Source organism: Biomphalaria glabrata, chromosome 12, assembly GCF_947242115.1.
Source record: "Biomphalaria glabrata chromosome 12, xgBioGlab47.1, whole genome shotgun sequence".
NCBI lineage: Eukaryota > Metazoa > Mollusca > Gastropoda > Planorbidae > Biomphalaria > Biomphalaria glabrata.
Window position 1 is genome coordinate 8607757 of NC_074722.1, and position 26518 is coordinate 8634274.

At 35.7% G+C, this 26518-nt stretch overlaps 1 protein-coding gene across 4 annotated transcripts in view; it reads right to left on the reverse strand.

Moving 5' to 3' along the window:
• Positions 1 to 2261: 2261 nt before the first annotated feature.
• Positions 2262 to 26518, reverse strand: part of LOC106076074 (uncharacterized) — a 36968-nt gene continuing 12711 nt past the window's right edge. For 2 of the 4 annotated variants that reach the window (XM_056005367.1, XM_056005366.1), the window contains 10 exons: positions 24060 to 24780; positions 23254 to 23458; positions 22306 to 22463; positions 21768 to 21924; positions 16824 to 16969; positions 12698 to 12840; positions 9243 to 9362; positions 8930 to 9070; positions 7790 to 7902; positions 2262 to 7137 (listed from right to left, as the gene is read on the reverse strand). In XM_056005367.1, the coding sequence (XP_055861342.1) occupies positions 21878 to 21924; positions 22306 to 22463; positions 23254 to 23458; positions 24060 to 24780 (1131 nt within the window). In that variant the 3' untranslated portion in view covers positions 2262 to 7137; positions 7790 to 7902; positions 8930 to 9070; ... (2 more) ...; positions 16824 to 16969; positions 21768 to 21877. Of the gene's footprint in view, positions 7138 to 7789; positions 7903 to 8929; positions 9071 to 9242; positions 9363 to 12697; positions 12841 to 12862; positions 14273 to 16823; positions 16970 to 21767; positions 21925 to 22305; positions 22464 to 23253; positions 23459 to 24059; positions 24781 to 26518 lie in introns of those variants that run through there. The other 2 variants (XM_056005368.1, XM_056005369.1) reach the window with 2 other exon arrangements.

The following is a 26518-nucleotide window of genomic DNA, read 5'->3' on the forward strand; positions in this document are numbered from 1 at the left end:
AAATTGGAGCATGTCTTTCCACCCAGAAAAATGTCAGTTGTTAAGAGTAACAAAAAAACTAAAACAAATTAATTCCACTTATCTTATTCATGGCAAACCAGTATCACAGACTAAAAACGCAAAATACCTAGGTGTTATAATAAATGAAAAACTATCATGGAATCCACATATTGATGAAACTACAAAAAAATCAAACAAAGCATTAGGATTTATTAAAAGAAATTTCTATAAATCAAATAAGAACATAAAACTAAAATGTTACTTAACCTTGGTTAGGCCAATAATAGAATATGCATCCTCCGTTTGGGACACCTCAACTCAAGAAAACATTAAGAAACTGGAACAGACACAAAATAGAGCAGTGAGATTCATAACAAACGAATATTCACATTTGACTAGAGTAACACCTTTAGTAAAATCACTAAATTTAGAAAGCCTTCAGGACAGAAGGCTCAAAAGTAAAGTAGCAATCATACATAAAACACTGAACCATAATCTTCAAATACAAAAACAAAATTTAATAAAATACTCTGAAAGACACAAAGATAAAGGCACATTCCTCGTCCCATATGCTAGGACAAATTTGTACAAATACTCCTTCTTCCCTAGTGCTATTAGAGCATGGAATGGGTTGCCTGAGCTAGCCAGGAAAACCAGTGACTTGGCAGAATTTAAGTCATTGGTTAATATGCATGACTAAATGCATGACGCGTAGGACGTAATCATCTTCTTTTTTGAAGTAACGTCTGTATTATATAAGATAAGATAAGATTTGTTTTCTGGTCACTTCTCTCTCAACAACAGATCGCGATCATGTAAAATGTTGGTCGCCTCTGTTGAAGGTAAATGCATTTTAAAAAATCATTCAAGTTGTATGACAACACAAAATCAACTTCTTGTATAAATAGTGAGAGCCTAGAAGGGACAGAACTCGATAGCTTCTTCGCACTTCGTAATTAATGTTGATCATAGATTCTCTGTATTTTGTAAATGTGTAGATAACTAACGTGTGTGTCTAGTTTACATTTTGGTTTTATTAAATTAGGAGATGAGAATAAATCATCCTTGTTTTAGCAGTTGTTACAGATTAATAGCATAATCTTAATATTCTAAAACAACTTTTAAATACATTTTCGTTATTAAGAAAATCCTTAAATTTTCTTTAAACTCGTGCGTTTCATTTTGAAATACCTAGAAATGATGAAAATATTATTAATTTTTTTTTACTTAATTGCGAGGATTTCGGTTTTAAATCGAGTTGCCATCTGAAATTTAACTGGGTCCACTGAACGTCCACTCTGATCTTCTGGGTTACTGCCAACTGTGAAGAAAAGTTTAAAATAAGAAAAAGAAGCGTTGTGCTGTCGACTTGGTGCCTTCATAAACTGCTTAACTAGAATCAGAACTTTACATTACATCTTCTGCCCCATGGCCCACCCATTAGAAAAAGGACATTTGTTTTATTTACTTTGGCTAATAGACCGAGTGTTATTTTATAACTATATCTTTTCTAATTCATCAACAAGAAATTTTTTTTTTACAAAATTCCTTACAAAAAAAAATAAAAGCTAATCTAGGGGAAATAACCCCGCTCTTACAATTATATATCTCAATAATGTAGAGGATCTTTTCCTTATTTGATATCAAACAAAGTAATTAATTGCCAACAATTAATTGACTAAATGGTTAATTTTTTAATTGATTCATGATTTGTTAGGTACAATAAATAATTCTTTAAAGTTTCAACTTAATCCGCGAACGGGTGTGGGAAAAATAACGCGGTCAATTATCTAAGGCAGCAAAAGCCATATCTGCGAGTACTTGAGTATTAATTTTTCTTGTTGGTTTCAAACCAAATAATCAATTACCAGTAATTAATTACCGATATGGTTATTTTTTTTTTTTCTATTCAAACGTGTCTAGTGTAAGCCAATGATAATTATGTAAAGTTTCAACTTGATCCGAGAAATGGGTGTGGGAGAAATAACGTGTACAAACATTTAACCAGAGGGAGATAAATATAGGCTTTGTAGAAGTAAGGATTAAGATAGAACAAAGATAAGCCATAATTACCTTTAATGTCGTAATATTCACTCTTGTCCATCTCTCATCGTTTAGTTCTAGAATTTCGTATCCACAAAAAAAAAATTATTTTTGTATTTTTTTTTCTCTACATTATTATTAAATTGAAGTAAATTTGCGAAATTGATATAGATGCTTCTATTATACGTAAATGGGTAAGAACAATATTTAAAACGAAATTAATCATGGATTATAATCTTTTTTTTTTATAACAAAATGAGAACTTTATACAAAAAAAAAATCACATCACACCATATTGAATAAACGAAAATCAATCATTTAAGTAAAGAATAACCCAAAATGAAACTGTGGCATATGATACAACAAATAAATAAATAAACAAATATATATTTATATATTTACATTTATATATATATATATATATATATATATATGTATATATATATATATATATATATATATATATATATATATATATATATATATTAGGGGTGCACCGGATAGTACTTTTTGATATCCGGCCGGGGCCGGATATGACCGGATAGTAAAATTTGATATTCGGCCGGGGTCGGAGCCGGAGCCGAATACCCAAGTGTCTTGTCAAAAGCTTGTGTTTGCTGAACATTTTACGAAACTGTTAAATAACATACCTATATTAGTTGGTTTTATTTTTTTTTCTTTTGTATACGTTATTGATTTAAACTCTGTTACTGATTGATTTATTCAAGCTTAACAGTATTTCTAAAAATCTGTATAGCATGAGTGTGTCTGTGTGTATGTACGATGCCACCAACTGTAAAGGATGTGTGTAGAAAGGTCAATGTAAATAATGTTAGTATATATTTAACTAGTTACTAATGTAAATCCCCTCATAAGTAAAGTGCAATCTGCCTTGTATAGTGGTCAGATGTATGTGTTCATGAATTTCAGACCAACAACCTGGTCAGATATACCTAGTGAGCCTACACATGTAGTCCTGGTGTAGTGTGTATTGTTGTTTGTGTTAACCATCAAGCATTGTTTTTTCCTTGAGCATACTCACGCAATAAATTTGGGTGTCAGTCAAAAAAGATAACACATTGGCATGGTCAGTCAAGCATGTAGATAAATTATACCCGTCCACTAGTCAATACGCTGACATTAAACCTACGTCCATCGTATTTAACTTGTGGTCATCTGCCTATAAAAAAAACTCAATGTGATGGACTAAACAAATAAAAGGGGTGGGAGTTGTTCATCTCTACCTCTGGAGATATACCCGCACAGCTAGACAGACGTCTGGTCAGCATGACGTAGTCAATGAATGTAGCATTTTAACATGTTAACTAACCTACTCAAAGGTCAAGACAAATTGAAAAAAAAGTGTCAGCCATTGCTGCTCTGTATGTAAAGCGCATTTATGATGTAAAGTTTCATTTATATTTATATTAAGTTATTAACACGCCTTGTCTTTATAATAAACGGTGTTTGATGCATATTCATAAAGGCTCTATTTTTAAGCACATTATTTTGTTTCGAAATAAACATTAATACATTCTACAACAGACATTAATGGAACGAGGTCCACTTTATGCATATTGTTATAAACCTGGTGGTGGCACAGATGGGGGTGGTGGTGTGTGTGTAGTCAGCCGACGCAAATCGCCCCAGGCCAGCGCTAGATGAGCGGTCAAGCGTGACGAGTTACGACTGTCAGCCGAGTCGAGCGTCAACAGGACAGTTCGGGAAGGATCGCCGACGTGAACAGAGCTCAGGAGCGTCACGAGAGTTATAGTCATCTGACCACCTAGAAACGTCGAGGGGCGTTCTGTCCGGTTCGAGAAGGCCAGTAGGGACCCTATATAAGAGCGGAGGTGTCGCAGTCAGGTCGGTCGAGAAAAGGGGCTCAATACAGCAAGGTTCACGACAGAAGGTTCAGAAAGGAGGTTTACGACAGAAGGTCAACTACAGTCCGGTCGACTACAGCACAGTTCAGCGGTGTGGTTCTGTACGAAGCATTACGACGGTTCAGTGCGGAGTACTGTCAAGTACAGTTGAGACGGCTGGCGTCTTGATCTTGGTCTGCGATCGAGGCCGACACAACGAGCCTAGTGTGTGAAGTCAGTCCTGAACTGTTGAACCCAGTGCAAGCCCGGAACGAGACGGAGAGGCCAGTGCAAGAGTTGATACTGCGGAACGGTGTTATCGGAGAGATATTTGTACAGTGTACGTGTTGCCAATTGTACAGTATTGGCTGTTATTTATTCAACTATTAAAGTGTTACGTTGCTTTGGAGCCCTGAGTTGTCAAGTTCTTTAAGTTGGTGGTGTATGGTGCAGTTTGCAGAGAGCCTGGATAGTGAGATTCGTAACAATATTAAATAGGTGTATTTTTTACTATCCGGTTTACTATCCGGTAGTGATATCCGACCGGAGCCGAATCGAATAGCACCGGATAGTAAAAAATGCCGGATATTCGGCAGAAGCCGGAGCCGGAGCGACTATCCGGTGCACCCCTAATATATATATATATATATATATATATATATATATATATATATATATATAATATATATAATTATTTATTTGAGTAGGCCTACTCAATTTCTAGAAAATAATACTACCATAGTAATTAACCTTTTTATTATAGTTTTATCACACTTATTTAATTTGGAAGTAACACAAGCAAATATAATAAATACTTTTTAAAAATACAATACAATTTCATTATAGTTTTTATCACACTAAATAAATTAATAAGTAACATAACAAGAAAAATATTTTAGAAAAATACTTTAAAAAAAAGGAAAATATCTCCTTATACAACTTATAGATAATTTTGCTCTAACTAATAACTAATGAAATTTGATGTTTAACCATAGAGATGGAGTTGTAAATTTCCATATTGTTCGAAATTTATCAATATCTTAGAACTTTGTTACATGTTTATCAATATTTTACACTTTGTTACATGTTTATCAATATTTTACACTTTGTTACATGTTTATCAATATTTTAGCACTTTCTTACATGTTTATCAATATCTGAGCGCTTTGTTCCATATTTATCAATATCTTAGAACTTTGTTCCATATTTATCAATATCTTAGAACTTTGTTTCATATTTATCAATATCTTAGCACTTTGTTTCATATTTATCAATATCTTAGAACTTTGTTACATGTTTATCAATATTTTACACTTTGTTACATGTTTATCAATATTTTAGCACTTCTTACATGTTTATCACTATCTGAGCGCTTTGTTTCATATTTATCAATATCTTAGAACTTTGTTCCATATTTATCAATATCTTAGAACTTTGTTCCATATTTATCTATATCTTAGAACTTTGTTTCATATTTATCAATATCTTAGCACTTTGTTTCATATTTATCAATCTCTTAGCACTTTGTTTCATATTTATCAATATCTTAGCACTTTGTTACATATTTATCAATATCTTAGAACTTTGTTACATGTTTATCAATATTTTACACTTTGTTACATGTTTATCAATATTTTACACTTTGTTACATGTTTATCAATATTTTAGCACTTTCTTACATGTTTATCAATATCTGAGCGCTTTGTTCCATATTTATCAATATCTTAGCACTTTGTTTCATATTTATCCATATCTTAGAACTTTGTTCCATATTTATCAATATCTTAGCACCGTGTATTATCCACCTCTTTTTATTTTCTATGGTGTACACATCTCATTAGCACAAGTAACATCTGGAGCCAACAGAACATTCTTCAGCGATGTTTACGTATTGACTATATCATCAAATGATGAGCTATTGTTACTATCCCCGGATGGATTATCGACACATTCAATGGCACTTGGCATCGCAGTTGTGATATCAACGAAACTCGAGGATAAATCAAGTACTGTGAAGCTCAGGTCGTTCATATCAAGTGAAGAGAAGGAACTTGCTCGTCGAGTCCGTGGATTGTTGGCGTTGGGGAATTCATTTTTAGCTACATTTGCATTCAATACATTCATTTTGTCTGGTTCATTACTCTTTTGAGATTGGAAAGATGAAATGACTTCCCAACTATTATATGCAAGGGAAGATGAAGTAATTTCAGCTATCCCAAGTCCGTAAACATCTGATGGACTTACAATTGTAACAGTATCCACGTGGCCTGGCATTTCTGATGGATTTATAATTTTTAAGCTGTTTTTGTCGCCTTGCATTTCTGATAGATTTGTACCGTTAAAACTGTCTTGATGGTCTGCTATTTCTGATGGATTTAAAATTTTTAAGCTGTTTTTGTCGCCTTGCATTTCTGATAGATTTGTACCGTTAAAACTGTCTTGATGGTCTGGCATTTCTGATGGATTTATCACTTTGTGAATGTGCAGGGGGTCTTGCATGACAGAAGGACTCATCACCGACATTTCAACTTGGTTTGCACATGATTGCGAGCCACTTTCTACATTTTGTTCACTCACTTCTGAGACACTAAGACTCAGATGTTCAAAAGATTCATGGCTAGTTGGCATAGGACTCAAAACATTGCGAAATGTTTCTCTATCATAAGACAGCTTTTCTATCTCCTTTCTCCATAACTGTTCTGCAGGCGTAGCCACAATGTTTCGGCACATAGGGCACGCCTCTGATAAGTAAGAAAACAGTTTCAGAAAATCTAACTGAGCATAGTCCGTGTCTCTGATGTAATCAACAATGTGTCGGTGTTCTTTCAGTAACGAGCTGGGAAACTGACTGGCATCTTTCTTCAACAAAACATCTCTTAATAATGTGTGCTTTTGTATATGATCCAGCAGATCTTTTCTATACAGCTGATATGTGTCTTCAGAGTCTCGCCAGTTCAACAGCAAGGCGTGTTCATATGCTGACATTAGAAAGTGGTGGCCGTCATCATTAAGGTACTGTTTAACGCTTGAGCCTAATTGTATTAAGCATTTCACTGAATCTTCTACCGTAGAGGTCACCGCACAAGAACTGGAGTTGGTGTGACTCAGGACTAAGATGTGGTGAACAAGAGACATGTTGATCTTCAATCTGAAGTCGTGGTTTTTAGAAGTTTCTCTTAGGATTTGCTCTGCCTCTATTGTGACCTTATACGCTTCAAAGTAGTCTCCCCTGAAATAGAAGAGTATGAAAACTAGATTCTTTAATGAAATGTTTTTCATGAGATAACTGTATATTCAGGGCCGCTGCTACCTATTGTGCAATGTGTGTATTGCATTTAAATTCCCCAATTATTTTAAAGTACCCATAACAATATACCGGACTCAGTCACAAGAATTCCCAACAAAATCCCAGCTTTCCCACCACGCAACACTAGTATTGAATAAAGACATATTATTCATTTGTATCACAATTTTTCAAAAAAGTTTATCTTTAAAAAAAGTGCAACATGTTGATAAGGAAATCAAGTTTTAAGTGGAGTATGTAGCCGAGACCAAAAAAGAAGATGATTACGACCTACGGGTGTCGCTAAGACAATCTATTTATGCGTATTAATCAATGAATTGAACTCTGCAAAGTCATTTCTTTTCCTGGCTGATTCAGGCAACCCATTCCTTGCTCTAATAACACTTACGAAGAAGGAGTATTTGTACAAATTTGTCCTAGCATATGAATCTTTATAAAGTTCCCGTGCACAAGTCCTCTTGACTTCAGATTGTTTATTTTAATCATGTAACATATCTTGAGGTAGGCTTTCTGCTAAATAAAGTTGCACTACATTGACTTTCAATAGTAACATCACTAAATAGTTGTAATATCTTACTGTTTAACTTTCACTTCACTCAAATGGTTCAATGTCAAGGCTGTATAATACTGCTTTCGGCCAATTTTTTTCTAGAATAGCCAGTGACCGGCGTAAGTATTTTTCACCCGCATCTGAGGAAGAGATGTATAATATTGCTGGAACTTACAAAAATGTGTCTACACTTTGTCCATATATGTAACATATGTTATGTATAAATATTCAACTAGCTGTACCCACACACAAATAATTTATATGTCTAAAATAGTCATTTCTTTTTATAGAAATCATAAATTATGAACAATTACGAAAAATGAAATAACTGGAGAATCTTCGGGAGGATCTCTGGCAGTCCGCTACACATGATAATTATAAAAACTATTTAATATTCAAAGTAAATATATTATTTTAAAATTTGACAACCATAAATAAGTTTGTGTTATGAGCCACAGGAGGCGAGATGGCTGAGCGTTAAAGCGCTTGGCTTCTGAACCGAGAGTCCCGGGTTCGAATCCTGGTGAATACTGGGATGTTTATTTCGGGATCCCTTGGGCGCACCTGAGTCCACACAGCTCTAATGGGTACCTGACATTAGTTGGGGAAAAGAAGGCGGTTGGTCGTTGTGCTGGCCACATGCACCTTCATTAACCGTAGGCCACAGAATCAGATGACCTTTACATCATCTGCCCTATAGATCACAAGGTCTGAAAAGGGAACTTTACTTTACTATGAGCCACAGGAGTGATGAAATCAGACCTCATGCACTTTGAGACAGTGCCAAATATATGATAGTGTTTGGTACCAGCAAGAGGACGGTAGAGCAGACCTACCGAATCATATGAAACACTCTTGGTGAGTGACTCTAAAGTAACCACAACTAATTTTCTTCAACTTTAAGCACTACTGATACAAGCAGTGTCCCTATTGGTTATGTTAGACGTTTCCTTTTCCATAGAAAAAGGATGCGTCTTTAAAAAATATCCCTATGTTAGTTACATAGTCACAAACCATTATATAGACTATTACACTTCTATATTGCGATATAACAAGTTGCAATCATGTAAAACCCACTTTTCTGCATCCTATCTCGTGGTTTTCTAGCAGATGAACAATCAATACTATAAACATTTTCTGTATTATGATTAGGATTGATTCATTTACCTGGATCTCCTTGGCGACATAGAATCATTGCCATGTTGTTCATAGTGGCTACCATATTCTGAGGGCAAATGTTCTGGGTATGCAGTCTCTCCTTAAAGGATCTGTAGTACCATTTAAAGGCTTCACTCATATCTTTAGTCCCTGTGTACAAAAAATAATTAATAAAAAAAAAATAACAAAAACAAAATCCCTCCAAAAATTCTTAAGACGGATTCAGAAAAAAAAAGGAGCAGGGGCGGATATAACAATTATTACACTTTCAGAATAAACTTAAAAAATAAGCACAAAAAAACAAAATTATGTTATCACATACCACGCTGTATTATAAGTCCAATGCCATTTAAAATGGCGGCAAACTCTGGATGGTTGTCGTATCTGTCATTGATAGTTTCATACAGCATCATCAACTTTTCTTTGGCCTGGACGTTATTCCCTAATAGTAGAGTGAAACCAGAAGTGTCACCTTAAGTAGCTTTTAATGTGCATAGCAAATGATTAGAGAATAAGAAAACATATTTTTAAAATATATTTTAAAAAAAGACAATACCTCCATTATTAAGCTTCAAATATAATAAACTCGTTTTAAAAAACAATTAGCAAAATTTTTGGATCAATTTGGATGTCGAACCCGTGACACTGTCACCTGCTAAAACTTGCGCATTTGTTTTTATTATTCGGCCAGCGAGGAAGATAAACGTATGCGATTATTTATTGGTATGTTCATTATATTGACATCTAGGTCTAACACAAGACCCAAAGTTGTGATTTAGAACTATTAAATTCTAGTTTAGATGTACTTGCAGATCTAGAATGTAAATGTAACCTATATTAGATTTGCGTAAAAATATAAGCAAAGCTTTTAAACTTCAATAAAATTGAAGCAACTTTAAATGTACTAATACGGTAATACGGCTGACTACGTCGTGTTGACTCTAGATGTAAGTCCCTAACCCTAAAAAAAAAAATCAATTAACAAAAATATTGAAAATCGTACAAATTTACTGTTATTCTATATGTATTAAAAAATAATCATACAATTGATTCAAAAATATCGTTGCAATTTCATTTCAAATAAGCTAAAGTATTTTTATGTTCACTCTAGTTGTATTACTGTCTGCAGCTACAAACAGCTACTACCACTAAACCGATGCCGGTGTATTAAATTCTTAGTATAATATAACCTTCAACCGATTTCATTTTAAACAAACCCAAATATAGCGTTTATTTATAATTATAGAGTGGTTTAGTTTTTATTTGAAATTAAATATTTAAATTTAATATTAGCAAAATGAAATATTTAAACCCTACAGGAATACATGTTCTTTCTTTCTCGTGTATCTCGCTTTGTCTCCCCTTCAACTCTCACCCTTGTGACCTCACGTCAATTATTACAGATCACCCTTGTAGTGTCATCAGAAATTATTCAACACACACCACCAAAAACATTCGCTCCCTTTCGTAACCGTTACCTAGAAAACACACACAAATGCTCCACAGCTTTTCTTTAAATTGGAGGCGCGGTGGCCGAGCGGTAAAGCTCTTGGCTTCCGAACCGGGGACCGGGGTTCGAATCCTGGTATTTTTTTATTTTGGGATTTTCGGGCGCCTCTGAGTCCACCCAGTTCTAACGGGTAACTGACATTAGTTAGGGAAAAGTAAAGGCGGTTGGTCGTTGTGCTGGCCACATGACACCCTTGTTAACTGTAGGCCACAGAAACAGATGACCTTTACATCATCTGCCCTATAGACCACAAGGTCTGAAAGGGAAACTTTACTTTACTTACTTTTCTTTAAATAAAAATCTTTGACAACTAATTTTTTAATATGCGCCACACAATGTGCATACTAAATGGCAAGCTTTCATGAGACCAAATGTAGAAGTTGCACCTAGTCCTAGATCTATATCGAACACGGACCCCATGAAACGAGCTTTTGCTGGTTGATATATAAATAGCACAAAATCAATAGCGGCTCTTCACACACTCCTTGAACACTAAATACAACAGTCGCCTACAATGTGGAAATGTTATCTGATGTGAGTTTTATGAGTGTGAATAATGGAACAAAAGATTCGTGTTAACTTTGTTGAAAATAGAAAAAAATGCATGAATGCAATACAAACTTCAATTAATCCTTTTTAGCGGCCCCCGAAAGGGGAAAATACGCTATTAGTTTTGTGTGGAATGTCTGTCCGTCCGTCCGTCCGTCCGTCCCGTTTAGAACTCGTAAACTACAAAAGATAGTGAAAATCCTATATCACAATATTTTAAACCATTCAAAGTTCTGATGCAACGGCTACTTTTTTCTTTTCTGAAAGCGAAAAATCTAATTTTTAAGTCACTTAATCCTTAAAGTGCTGAGCTGTTTTACAGTGAGTGCATACCAAATGGAATTACAATTCTGATGTTTAGAGGCTAAACTAGCACCCGCATTTTAAGGGTTAAGCAAGCAGTTTTTTTTTCATAAAAATACGCCACTTTTACGACTATTCACTATTAATAGTAACAAACACTGGAGGTTCTTTATTAGGAATAATACCTATTTACCATATTTGTAACACATTTATGCAAACGGTTGTAGATTTTTTGTCAAAAAAATAAATAATTTTATATTTGTATTAAGTTATGTAAGTTCTATAACGTTGTAATACTAAGTACTATATTTACACACAAAAAAATGTTTACTATTTTTTTAAAGAGAAAAAAATCTATTTAGTATGCATATAAGTCAGACATAATTTAATACAACAATTAATAAGTAGTTTTTCATATTATCGCGTGAACTGCAGTGGTACATATACACTATGGATTACCTAACGAAAGGGAAAAAAAAATGTTTTTTTTAATGTTTTTCATTTTCCTAGGGAAATGTTTTATTCTTGAGGAATAAGAGATTGGCCCTTTACAAAACAATTAGATCAATTATATATTCATTATGAGACATCAGTTAGGCCAGGTTCACATCTAACTTCACATTCACTTTCACCTATCCTTTGGTCTGCTGAACCGCTGGGGCACCACACAAGATCTGTTAACCTTTTTTCTCTATTATTTTCTGTCATTTGACTTTGATAGAATTTCATTCTTATAATATTGAAACCTGCTTTTTACCTGCCTGGGTGGACCACTGCGGGGGCCGATTTTCAGTTTGTGTTTCCACACAAATTGTCTTTGTAACCTTGTTCTATCTAAAATTCAATGTTAAATTCTCTATATGATTTTAACTACAATTATTTGTGTGTCATGAGGAATCTAGGAGATAAAAGAGAAGGAAACCATATGTGTAAAAATGCTTAACAATAGTTTGACATGTTTCGGATGTTCCTTCAGAGTTGTCGTTAATCTACTTCTTAGTCCAAACCTCCCTCAAGACGATGGGGGATGGCAGCGGGCAGGGTATGAACCCGGGACCATCCAGACGACTGAATGACAGTCCAGCGTGCTTACCGCACGACCAAACATATAACAATATTAGGGCTTATCTTCGAGATCAAACTCATGATTCCGAAGATTAATGAGGAGGACAGTATTTCTCGTGGCTACGCAGCCCCAGCTGCGAGCTACATATTTTGCCACATCCAGCGCAGACCTAACCATTTTCCGCCGATGGTCGATTCAGATTTTCTTTTCGCCTTATACGCCTGTCCTCGGCAGTGGATTTTCTATTGGTCTTAAATGTGTATACAGCGGGCTTTGTCAGTGATCTCAAAATGTCTTGCTCCGAGGCTGACTGTAATATAAACAGATTACTTAGCCCCCCATGACTTACCACTAAATATTAAAGGGATTGTCTCTTGTATTTCAGCCAAAAGACTTTCTTCTTCCATCTGTAGCTCTGTGACTTGTAAGATGTCGTCAGACTCGACACGTAGTCGAAGTAAATGACTTTCTTCTTTAGCTTTACGGAAATATCTAGAAATAGTTAACAATGGTTCATAATTGTTTAGTCGTTTTAGCCAAAACTGAAAAGAACAATATTGTTAAATAAAAATTAATTAATTTAGTTTAGAGTTTATAACATATTGGTATTATAGGTGCATTTGCACACTAGCGCGTCAGTGCAACACCGCTTGTGTTAACGTAATAAATGGAGTTCCTAATATGTCTTCCCTCTTAAACACTAGTTTGTTATTTGTATACCACAAATATTACATATTTGGTAAGGAAGTAACAGTTTATAACGATCAGAAACCTCTGGAGCAAAATATTATTATAGCTTTTAATATAATCTTCAAGAAACCGTTATTGTCAGCAGTGGCGTCACTAGGGTCGATGTCACCCGGTGAGGTTAGCTCATGGTGTCACCCCACCCCCGCTATCAACTTTATCCACTTTTCCCAATAAAGTTCATTTTGTTAAACCAACACAGTAAGCTGATTACCTATTTTCATCAATTTTTGCAAAATTGTAAAATTAGTCAATTCTATTTGAAAATCCTATTCTTTATGACAATTAAGAAGAGGTGAACGGAACATATCTGAATGGTGCAGTGTTTCTGGGTGCCCCGCCCACTAAACTTTTTGTCAGAAATAGTGCTATGTACAAAATTTTAGACTGTTTTGTATAACCGAAAAAGTTCTTTCTGGAGATAGTGTTGAAGAGGCATCAGGTTTCCTATCCGTCCAGCAAGGTGGTCTGTTGAAGCACGTTACTCCTACAAGTGTTTTTCTTCGTTTTCAGCTTGTGTTGTCTTCAACGTATTTTTCTTCCCCTAGTAAGAAGAGCCCATGTCAAAGTTAAATTACAACGGATGGGACGTTCCGATAAAGAAATATTTTTTTTGGAATCTACTATTATACGGAGGATGTTCAAGGTAAATATAGCGCACGTATGCCTTAAGATCATCTTCATGTTCATGTTGCCGCGAACTTTTTAGTATTTGTCCTACGAAGGTCGTCAACGATGTTAAACACTTAAGCTTTTGACCATTCTGACTAGATAATTTTGACCATTCTGACCATTCAAAAAGAACCACTTTAGTAGAAACGTTTTGAAATGTCTTCTTCAAAATGTTTTTAATCGGTAGCTTTGTAGACGCCTCACACAAAAACGGTAAACATTTTAAAAGTCTTTGACTTACAATATTTTAACTTTTTAAACATTGATAATATTTCACTGGGTTAATATTCAAAATTTGATTGATAACTACAATGTACAGACAACTTTTTAATTATACCCATGTAAAATAATTTGAATCGTTCACCATCTCCATAGGTCAGAGCGTCGCGCCCTCATGAGAGAACGTCGGCCAATTCCCTAGAGGTGCCTCCCATCACAGATTGAGGAGTTTGTAATGGGCTTGTTGTCCTCATCCTCATCTTTAGATAGGCGTCTTGTTCCGGGCCTGTTCCGTTCATGCAACAAAACGTCAATATTACGATGGTACATTAGTCGGAAGAAATTGGTTTGTGCCCGCGTAAAAAACGGGGCAGACTCTAGAATCACGTTGTTGAAGAGGCATAAAAATGGTATCTTTAAAATAATCTTTTGAATCGATCTTGCTGGTAACGTAGAAATGTTCTACTAGGACGATAAAACGATGTCACATAATTAAAAAAAAAATTCATTTGTCTTAAAATTTAGTAATACTTTCTCCGAATTAATAATAAAATATTAAATAACTACAATGCTAATACAAACAATGTTTAATCTTACAAAAAAGCAACAGTCTTTGCGCCCCCCCCCCTTTTTGTTGTCACGTAACATTTTGGACATTTTTACCAAAGAGAATAAAATATATACAATAAACCTTAATAAAATATAAAGATCTAAATTTGTACAGTTGATATGCCTAGACATATTTGGGTATACATCTTGAGATTTATTTATTTTGGAATCTGCTAGTTTTTGCCGAAATTTATTTTTTCCATTCGGGTTTTTAATTACTAGTTTTTGCCAATATTCTTTTTTTTTCCATTCGGGTGTCACCCCTCTAATGGGTGTCACCCGGTGCGGACCGCACCCCCCTAGTGACGCCTCTGATTGTCAGCACCAATGAGAATACAGAAGATGCTAATAAGACTACAGTGGTATGATCTGAAAGTCTGTTACAGAAAAGGCAAGGAAATGTTTATCTCCGATACACTTTCTCGTGCACATCTACCAAATACTGATACACAGACATGTGAATTTACAGATGATTCAGTGCATATCATCTCCGTAAGTCAGTGTAAGTGATTCGAAATACAGTGACATTCAAGACTGTACAAGCAAGGAACTTTTAATGCTTCGGGAAGTAATTATGACTGGTTGGCCAGACACAAGAAGCGGGACTCCCATTGAAGTCAGGCCATATTGGGATTCAAGAGACCAGTTATCAACTTCGGATGGTATTATATACAAAGGTCTGATAATAGTCATGCCACCAAGCTTAAGTAAATACATGTAACATATAATTTAATTTTTAGATCTAGAATCTAGATCTAGTAATTGAACATAAAAAATAAGAGTACTCTCGTCTCATAATTATTATTTTGCAGTTTTCAGACACATAATCTTCTTTATCAAAAGACTGAATGCAACACTAAATTGTGATTTTTTGTGAATTTTCGTTAATCAATTACTAGATCTAGATCTAAACAAGATTACAAAGACAGTTTGTGTGGAAACACAAACTCAAAATCGGCCCCCGAAGTGGTCCACCCAGGCAGGCTTCAATATTTTCAGAAAGAACATCCAAATGAAATTATATCAAAGACAAATGAGAGATAAGAATGGAGAAAGAAGGTTGACAGATCTTGTGTAGTGCCCAAACGGTACAGCAGATCAAAGGATAGGTGCAAGTGAATGCAAAGTTAGATGTGAACCTGGCCAAACTAGTTCCCCTTTCAGACCTTGTGGTCTATAGGGCAGATGATGTAAAGTTCATCTGTTTTTGTGGCCTACGGTTAACGAGGGTGTCATGTAGCCAGCACAACGACCAACCGCCTTTACTTTTCCCCAACTAATATCAGGTACCCATTGGAGCTGGGTGGACTCAGAGGCACCTAAAGATTCCGAAGTTGAAAATCCCAGTCTTCACCAGGATTCGAACCCGGGGCCCCCGGTTCGGAAGCCAAGCGCTTTACCGCTCAGCTACAGCGCCTCTCCTTGCCTAACTGAAGTCTTATAATAGATGTAATTGTTTTGAAAAAGGATCAATCTCTTATTCGAATGCTCAAAAAAAAAAACGAAATATTTCCGCTATAAGAAATTTTTTTTTCACGAAAATGACGTTTACAAGATTACTATTCTTTTTAATTTAGGTCTAAGTTAAAATGCATACTAATTAGCTTTTTCTCTTTAAAAAACTGCTTGCATAACTGATTTTAAAAATTAGATTTTTTCGCTTTCAGAAAAAAAAAGTAGCCGTTGCATCAGAACTTTGAATGGTCTAAAATATTGTGATGTCGGATTTTCAATATCTTTTCTAGTTTACGAGATCTAAACGGGACGGACGGACAGACGGACAGATATTTCGCACAAAACTAATAGCGTCTTTTCCCCTTTCGGGGGCCGCTAAAAATAAAATTATATGTTAGGGTTGAAAAAACAACAACTTTACTTCTTTTAACCACTTTACAAAACAACGCCTTGATCCAACTTTCTACAAAATGTTCACCATCGATCAGTCGCGGATAAGAATTTATTTCCGGTTTCCAGTCTAGTAGTATATATAAATCTATGGTCTTCCCTTTCAAACACTAGTTTGTTATTTGTGTAACACAAATATTCTATAGAGTTAATAGTTTATTATATTCTATGTATTTAAAAAAAAATCTTTAAAGGTTACTCAACGTTTGCGTTTGAGAAGAAATATAGTAAATACAAACAACGTTGGAACTTGGAATCAGTCGTACAGATCTAAACAGTCAGACCCAAATACAACTTTCATAAATCCTACATCCATAACTCACTCTAACGCTTGGCAATGGTCTCCCAGATCTTCCAGGAGTTTCGCTTTTTTTCCATAAAGCCAATCTGTAAAAGAAATTGGGCCCATAACACTGAAGCGTTTCTATCGCTGACTCCACGTAGGTTAAGGCATTTGGCAAATCCGCACCTGAAATGAAGGAAGTGTGATAATTTATTCAGATACATAGAAACCACTTCGCCTATCTATCTTTAAGTTATGTAAGCCTTCTGGGCAAGCTGTCCCAGAGCGGCGCACTGTATACAAACTCAGTTCTGTTGTCACAGAGAAATAAATAACATACTGTAGACATTAATTAATAATAACAGTAATAATAACAGAGACTTTACTTTCGCACAAAACATAAACAACAAACAATGACATAATATAAATATATTAACCCATTCTTCCTTTTAAAGTTCTTAAGATTGATATCTACAAGGTACTTTAGCAATTCGACCACTTCTGGTTGTCACAACAAGTTCTCTAGACGTTGGTCTATAACTGTCTGTTTCGGTTGTTCTAACAGTTTGCTGTTCATTATCTTCGTCAGTATCATAGTACCCAGAGATACCTTCATTGAAACTCTAGTTCAAAAAGCGTTGATTTCGTCTGTAGGTTTTTCCATCGCTTGTCTTTATGATGTAAGATCTGGGTGATGAATGTTTTTTAATGACGACTGCTTTCTGCCATGTTTGACCAATACAAACTCTCACTTTCTCTCCGACAGAGTAATCTTTAGGTTATCTTGCGTGAGCATCGTATTTCACTTTGCTTCTCATCTGTCGTTCTTTGAGTAATGTCTCTGCTTTTTCAGCTACCGATGATTTCAATAGTTTGGGATCCGTTGGAATGATGTCCCTGAGTCATTGTCATTGCAGTTGTGATGGTAAAAATGACATGTGTGCAACTTGTCGAGAATTTCATTTCTCAGTACTTAAAGGAATTACAATTCTGTTCTCATAAAACAATATTCCATTCTCTTCATGAATACTGTCTTTAAATGACCAATACACTTTCACTGTTTCGTGAACTAACTTTCTAACTTAGGCCAACCTTCTCTGACATAATTCATTACTAGTTTCCATTTAGCATCAGATTCAGTTTCCCGTCTAATTTCAACAATTTTCTAATCACTTCCCGAAAACTAGGTGTTGCGCTATGAATTCTCATAACCATTTCATCATTTGAATTTGATTGTTCTTGACCATTGATGTACGCACGCGATAACGTATCAGCTATTTGCATTTTTGAATGTGTAAGTTACTGTTAATTGATATCTCAACAGTCTTAACATCATCAACTTACGTCTTGGTGAAATCTTATGTAAAGGCTTCATCACAATAGTTTGCAAAGGTCTGTGATCTGATTGTACAGTCACGGTTCGTCCAAAAATATAAACCCTGAGAGGACAGAAACTCTTTATCACAAACGATTACTGGAGGATTATCTCAAGTTGCGAAATATACATAATGGGAGGGGAGATGGTAAGGTCCCGTGGTTTTGATGTCATTTTGATTTCTCTGAAATTATTCAATGTTGTGCAATGCACGAGTGGAAAGATTAGCGTACAATTCATTTTGAAACATAAATTTTGTTTTTAAAAGGATTTTCAATGCACAAACCAGTGACGTGTATCTCTCTTCCTGCCTCCACTTCTCTGTCCCTCTCTCTCCCTTTCTCTACATCCTTCTGTACTTCACTATCTATATGTCGAACAAGAAGTTTAACGCTTTCTCTCCGGAATTATTTTTCCACGTTTCAAGGGAATTCTTCATTTTGCCCATTACTATTTCACTACTCCTGTTATGATTGGGCTTCAATAGCTTTGTCTTTTGTTATCAGAAAATGTTTTATTTGGTATAGAATTAAAGGAGAATGTATGCTCGTATCTAATATAACACAAAATAAAGTTTATAAAATTAAACATTCATTTAAATTTAATTTGATGAGGTCCAATCAAGTCAATTAGGAGAGAAAGAGTCGAATGTAGTCAAGCTAAATCTCTTTGTCCATAAAAACTGCCTCGCTCTAAAGCCCCGACATATATATATTATTTATTTATTTATTTATATGAGTGTGTGTGTACAAACCCTGCCCTTGACAGCAAGGGGGTCTGGAAGGAGCGCTGTTAGCTTTCTCAGGGGAGTTCGGGGTGGAGCCCCGCCGTCAGGTACTATTTCCGGTAGTTAAAGCAAAAAAAAAATCTTATTTTGAGGTATCTACAGTAATTTAATCTGCTATTAAATGTTTTAGTTCAAAAAACCTAATCTGCTATTCTTACTTACTTAGGACTTAGATCCTCCAGCGCCGTTTGGCGCATTGAACGCAAACTGCCTCCACAAAAATCTGTCACTGGCAATGTCTGAAGCCTCTTCCTACCTGGTGTCCACTGCTCTGAGGACTTACACGAGAGTGTGGTGCCATGTTGTACTAGGATGTCCATGTTTGCCCTTTCCTCTTAATGGTCTCAACCTCATCTTAGTATGCGTAATTCATTTTGTCGGAGAACATGTCTCGCAAACCTCATGCGATGCTCTGTCACAACCTTACTAAGAAGTCGACTCCCAGTTTGGCAAAGTATTTCCTTGATTGAGACCCGATCTCTATAACTGACTCCTAAAATACGCCTTAGCCATGTTTATTATAGCCACATATAGCCTTTTTTACAATTTCGGCAGATGACAATTTACTGCACTTTATTAATGGAGCCCATCTACTGGTAGAAATTGGTAACCTCTCTTGGCTACGCTCTTGGAATTCGGTGAATGTAGTTTGCTTTTATATCGAAAAGGGAAGTTTTATCGTCAAAATCATCTGTTGGGGGGTTTTAAACTAAACATCTCTGGAGTTTTTTTAACAAATCAAAAACTCCCATAGGCCACACTCATAGAATTTGATGACTGTAGTTTGCTTTAGAATAATATTGAAGAGAGGGGTTTTCATCCTCAAAACTATCTTTAGGGGGATTTTAAACTCAGGGCCATCTGAATGGGTTTTAAACTCAAAACCCTCTTGGCTATGCTCATAGAATTTGGAGTGTGTAATTTGCTTTTTTTATATTGAAGGGGTAGTTTTTAGCTTCAAACCCCGGTGGAGGAGGGGGGGGGGAGGGTTAAAGTCAAAACCCCTCTTGGCTACGCTCATAGAATTTGGAGTGTGTAATTTGCTTTTTTTATATTGAAGAGGTAGTTTTTAGCTTCAAACCCCGCTTTAGGGGGGGGGGGTTAAAGTCAAAACTATCTTAAGGGTTTTTAAATTTCAAGCCCTCTGGAGGAGGAGGGTTTAAACTCAAAACCCTTCTTGGCTACGCACATAGAATTTTGTGTGTGTAATTTGCTTTTTTTTATATTGAAGAAGTGTTTTTGGCTTCAAACCCCGCTGGAGGGGGTTTAAACACAAAACCCCTTTCGACTACGCCGGATAGAATCTGGTGACTGATGTATGCTTTGGTCTTATATTGAAGATGGGGTTTTATCGTAAAAAAAATTTCGGAGAGGGTTAAATAATCAAATCTTTCTTAGCTATGCTTATAGAATTTGGGGATTGTCGTTTGCATTATTTTTGTTTTGTTTTATATAAGAGGGAAGTTTAACCGCAAAACCCCCTCGTAGGGATTTTAAACTCAAAACCCCCCTTGGCTGCGCTGAGGCATGTGTTGGTTTAATATTAAAATCTCACCTAAAATAAACAAAATCAAAGCAAAAAATCAGTCACTAAATTCCGCATTATTTCGGAGGGGGGTTTAACCCCCATACCCCCCCCCCACACCCACCTTGGCTACGCCCATGTTCAGAAGTATTATGTTTACATTTCGCTATTCTTCCTCAAAACATATTCTAGTTTTTACTAGTCACGTCATTGTCTCTAAGTCAATACATTTCCTGCCTATGAAACAAATAGCTAAATTCTTATCGTGCCATAACAAATATCACGACTTATCTTACGACCGCTCTAAACCTGCTTTGGTTTATTTTTTAAATCTTCTTTTTCTAATACTGTTGTTGACAGACTGAATAGTTTGCTATTATTGTGTACGCCGTTTGGATTGTATCGGTCTGTGGATATGGCTCAATGTTGACTTACTCTGTAATTGGATTTGGTATTATTTACAAGTATGACTTGTAAGAATGGTTAACCCAAACGGCTGATACAATATGTTTCAATCACATATTTAAATAGATCTAAATCTATATACCAACTTTGTTACAATGCCCTAAAAAGTAAAGTAAAGTTCCCCTTTCAGACCATGTGGTTTATAGGGCAGATGATGTAAAGGTCATCTGTTTCTGGGCCTAGGGTTAACGAGGGTGTCATGTTGCCAGCACAACGACCAACCGCCTTTACTTTTCCCCAACTAATGTCAGGTACCCATTAAAGCTGGGTGAACTCAGAAACGCCCGAGAATCCCGAAATTAATACTCCCAGTCTTCACCAGGATTTGAACCCCGGATCCCGGTTCGGAAGCCAATCGCAATACCGCTCAGCCACCGCGCCTCCTACAATGCCCTAGCTACTGTGAAAAACATAACGAAGAAATTTGAGATCCTCTATTATAAGATTTTGAACAGAGAAAACAATTACTTGCATTTCCGTTTAGGTAATACCACTTAGTACCCAAGGAACATGTATGCCAAGTTTTATCAAGATAGGTCAAACGGTTTGGATTTCTATTAGTGACATACACACATACATCCTGTTTACTGACTGCTCTGCATTATAAGGATATATATATATATATTGAAAATAGCTCATTGATTTACAAAAAAAAAAATCTATTTGCTATTTTAACTAACGATATGCTGTATTTTATAACCGTGCACAACTTCTAAGCTCTATTCAAACAGAGGTTTAATTTTATATTGATTTTAAAGAAAATTGTTTCTTTGTTAATATTTAAATAAAAAAAGCAAAGATGAAGATCATGGACGTTCACGAATTGAGTTACCTTTCTTTGAAGCGATGGCCTGAGCCAGACATATTTGCATAACGGCTTTTTGGCTTGGTGACCCGTAGATCTTTGTGCTGTTGTACATAATTTCATAGAACTCTTTGGAGTTATTTGGAAAACATGATATGATTAGGTTTCTCCCCATGACAGCTGCCTGTGCATAGAAAATCAAGTTTTCTGTATGCAAAGTTGGCAACAAAATAGGCTTATTAAGCTAAAATTACTTAGTCATTTAAAAAAAAAAGTATAAAAGAAAAGAAATAGCTATACAATGGTCCTCATTCACCAAAAAAAAGGTCATGTGATGACCATGGATGAAACCCAAAAATACCGTCATGTGATATCCATGTTTGACACGCATCACTAGGTCGTAATTTGTATAGAAAAGATGGGAAAGCACGTGACTTAAGATGTGTTTGCTTACGATTGGTGAATGAGGTCCCTTGCTGCTAGAATTAATAGGTACAAATATCTTGTTGATCAAATGAATTAATTTTTTAAAAAATAAGTTTTGAATAACGATTCAGACACGTACCTTCAACAGATGAGAATAACTGCGACATTGAAATGCAGTTTGCATCAGATCTCTTAAGAGAGGCCAGTCTCTGACATGAAAACCACGAAGAAGACCTTTTCCATGCATTCTTTGGTTTTCCTGCCTTCAATGTGACGTGGCAGAGGAAGTTGTTTGAGCTGTACGGAAATTGTGCGTTCAATATCATTTCAAATCTTGTTGCATTGTCATGTTTTACACCATTTGTTATTATCGTTTCATTGGTAGGTTAAAACCTTAACCAGAACCTCATTGAGACATATGACCTACGAGTCACTTACTAAAAACCGTGCTACTAGTACGAGAAAAGAACTCTCAGTCTGAGCGGAAATTACCATGTGTGGTCAGTTGTAACTTAGTCCTAAGAAGGGAAGGGCATATGTTTCTAGTGAGATTTAATGTTATTAAGTAATAGATATTTATTACTTGACTGTTCAGACTTCAGACTATGGAAATGAAGTAGCATACTTGATGCTCAATCTAATTATGTACAATGACTAGACTATTTATAAAGTTATTTAGCTTAAATAGTAGCTGTGCGTTACTCAGTGCATTTCGTCTTTGTTGTGATACTACGTACAACTCAAACTCTTCAGGCTACTGTACACGGAATCCCACATGTACCGCGAACCCGAAGCAATATCTCTATAGGACACCACGATAAGGCTGTTACAGGATATGCCTCGCTTCTAACCCAAGCGTTTTGGAAACTGCTTTGGTCTTCCACAGACAGAAGTTTGTCTATTTAGGCAGATGAAAGCAAGCTTTCAAAGGCCTAAAGTCCCTAGATTTGTAGACCTTTCTCTAAAAACAATTAGGAAAAAGAAGAATTTTTCATTTTTGGATAATATCAAATTAATTAGCAAAATGAGGTTTTGAGGATAACAGGTTACTAGGGGGTGGAGGGGGGGGTATCAGAGTTTTAGATACCTGTACGTTTCTTTCTCTTCAAAATGCAGGCGGCTGCCAGGTCTGTAGTTTTGAATGTAGTAATCTACCAGTGGATGGACGGCTAGCAGATCACTTCCTGGTAATTCTCTTATTACATAGCTATCTTTCAGCCTATTCAGCAGCATCAACCAATCACTGGTCAAATTTTTAGGGAAGAGTAGTCTGTAGCATCTTTCTAGTTGCCCTGTTGATTGGAAAATCCAGAAAAAAAAATGTTGAATGCCAGAACAATTTTATTCCTATGAGTAGTCAATTTGTGTATGTGGATAATGCATTCTAAAATTTATTTGTTGAGTACTGAAAAGAATTAGAATGTTACAAAATTAAGCCATGATGAATCTAGCAATTTAAAAAGTCAAACGGAGTGCCTACGGTATTAGAAATGAGTTTGAACTTTGAAATGATTTTACATATGTTTATGATTCGTGGTGGCTGAGAAGTAAAGCGCTTGGCTTCCTAACTCAGGGTCGGTATTCGATTCTCGTTGAAGTTTGGGGTTTTGAATTTCCACCCCAACTCATATGAGTAACTTACAGTAGTTGGGTAAACGTAAAATCGGTTGGTCGTTGTTCTGGCCACAAGACACTCTAGTTACCCGTCGGTCATAGAAATAGATGAGTTTTACATCAGCTGCCCTATTGATTTCAAAATCTTAAAGGGGTACATAAGCGTGGCGTCTGTGGGCCGTGGTGCTAGCAACACTAATCCTTTATTGACCTTTATACACTGTGAGAAACAGGAACATGTTAACCCTAAAAATACTTTTTTAAAAATGCCTTTATTACCTTCATTAAAAGTCCTTCTCCGAAGAGTGACAAGCAGCGTTAGATCTTGCTGCGTCAACCAATCTTGTACTTCCACAACTCTATGGTGAAATATATGAAATATTAGTTCGCCATCCCAGCAAAGTATCTCTTCCATTGACCCTGGATACTGACGATCAATACCTTTTAATGTCTCAAGGTGATTATCCTGTACAAGGTATTTTTCCGACACCTTTTGGACTGCTTCCGGAAGAAAGAGCATACTATAGCAGACGTACACGAGGTCATCGACGCTAGCCCGAGAAGGAGCGTAGTGCTGCAACAGATGTCTGATGTCCAGCAGATCGGTCAATACGTCAACATCTACACACCGTGTGTGATTGCCAGAGATGTTGAATTTTTTGTAAGTTGAGAAGACGACACTGACTTTTAGGTTGTGTGACCAGAACAAGCTGGCAATCTGGCAAATAAATTTCAGAAATTTTCGCTCGTTTTCAAGCAGGCGTAAAGCTTCACATTTGTGAAAGACAAAGACGTGGTGATTCTGTGTCATGTGACCTGTGACTGTCTCTATGTTCCATAAAACTTCCCGCCTTGAGATGGGCCTGGACTGCGCATGTCCGTTGTTCAGCACTATCATCACTTGCGTCAAAACATCTTGAAACCTGTCCAACTTTTTACACACAATTTCATAAAATATGTTTGGGCATTCTTTTTTCAGACGTTGATCTTTGTTGATGACCTGTTTTGTTAAAAAATGAGGTCATTTAGAAAACTACAAATTACTTGTTTAAAAAAAAATAATTGGTAAATAAATAATTGTGACTAGACCTACTCCACTTATCTAAAAAAAAAAAGATGATTATATCCTACACGTCATTCATCTAGTCATGCATGTTAACCAATGACTTAAATTCTGCCAAGTCACTGGTTTTCCTGGCTAGCTCAGGCAACCCATTCCATGCTCTAATAGCACTGGAGTATTTGTACAAATTTGTCCCAGCATATGTTTCTGTGTGTTTCTGAGTATTTTATTAAATTTTGTTTTTGTATTTGAAGATTATGGTTTAGTGTTTTATGAATAATTGCTACTTTACTTTTAAGTCTTCTATCCTGAAGGCTTTCTAAATTTAGTGATTTTACTAAAGGTGTTACTCTAGTCAATGTGAATATTCGTTTGTTATGAATCTCACTGCTCTATTTTGTGTCTGTTCCAGTTTCTTAATGTTTTCTTGAGTTGAGAGGTCCCAAACAGAGGATGCATACTCTATTATTGACCTCTTCTCTCTCTCTCTCTCTCTCTCTCTCTATGTATCTATCTATCTAGGAGAGAGAGATTATTGATGAATGCATGTGTATGTATATATATATAGAGATAGATAGATAGATAGATAGATATGTGCATTTGTATTTATGTACCTATATATATATGTAAATGGCTGTATGGATAGATGGTTTGACGGGTGAATGGATGGGTGAATCAATAGATAGATAGATAGATAGATAGATAGATAGATAGATAGATAGATAGATAGATAGATAGATAGATAGATAGATAGATAGATAGAGATAGATAGATAGATAGATAGATAGATAGATAGATAGATAGATAGATAGATAGATAGATAGATAGATAGATAGATAGATAGATAGATAGATAGATAGATAGATAGACATATCTTGTCTAAATCTTTCACTTTCATCTATCATTTAGCCGTAGCAGTTTTAATCAGTTGCACCTTTTGTACTGGTGTCTTGTAGCAGTATTATACTCGTGTCACTGGTGTCTTACATTGAATACAGTATTACGGTATTCAAAGGGTTCATTATTCAATAACCTCTCACGTAGATTTCTATTGAGTCAGAAACCTTTTTATAAAAGAATATTGAGTTTCCAATCCAAAGTATTATTTTAAGCGACACTTGAAAAGCGCTACCCAGACCTGTAACTGACTAACAGGAACTCGAACATATTTTTTTAAGGGGGTGTGCTCTAATAGTCAAAGTTTTAGAAACATTGTGCTATGAAAATCCGACTTCACCATAATTTCAATTTCTAGCATTCTAAAAATTGCGGAAAAGCTACTTTGGCTTTCTGAAAGTGAACCAGGGGTGGACGGGGTGTCAAAATTGGCCCTGGCTTTACCATTACCGATCCGGCCCACAAATCGCCAATAAAATTGCCCACAAATTTCGGGCAATACGATGAGTATGTCGTCGTCGCATCGTCCTACTATGTGCAGTTTTTATAACATAACGTGTAAGTGGGCTAAATGAAATGTCAAAGGTACACACATTTTTTAAACAGTCTCAGGCTTTATTAGTTTAATGTGAATATTTCGTGTTAGGATTTTTGTTCATTATTTGATATTACTAAAAGAGTAAAGCTGAACAGTTAAAAATTAGACATAAAATTTTCTTGTTAATATCTACAAAACGTATCCCCAATACAAAGCATAAGAAGATAATAAGTCGCTGAC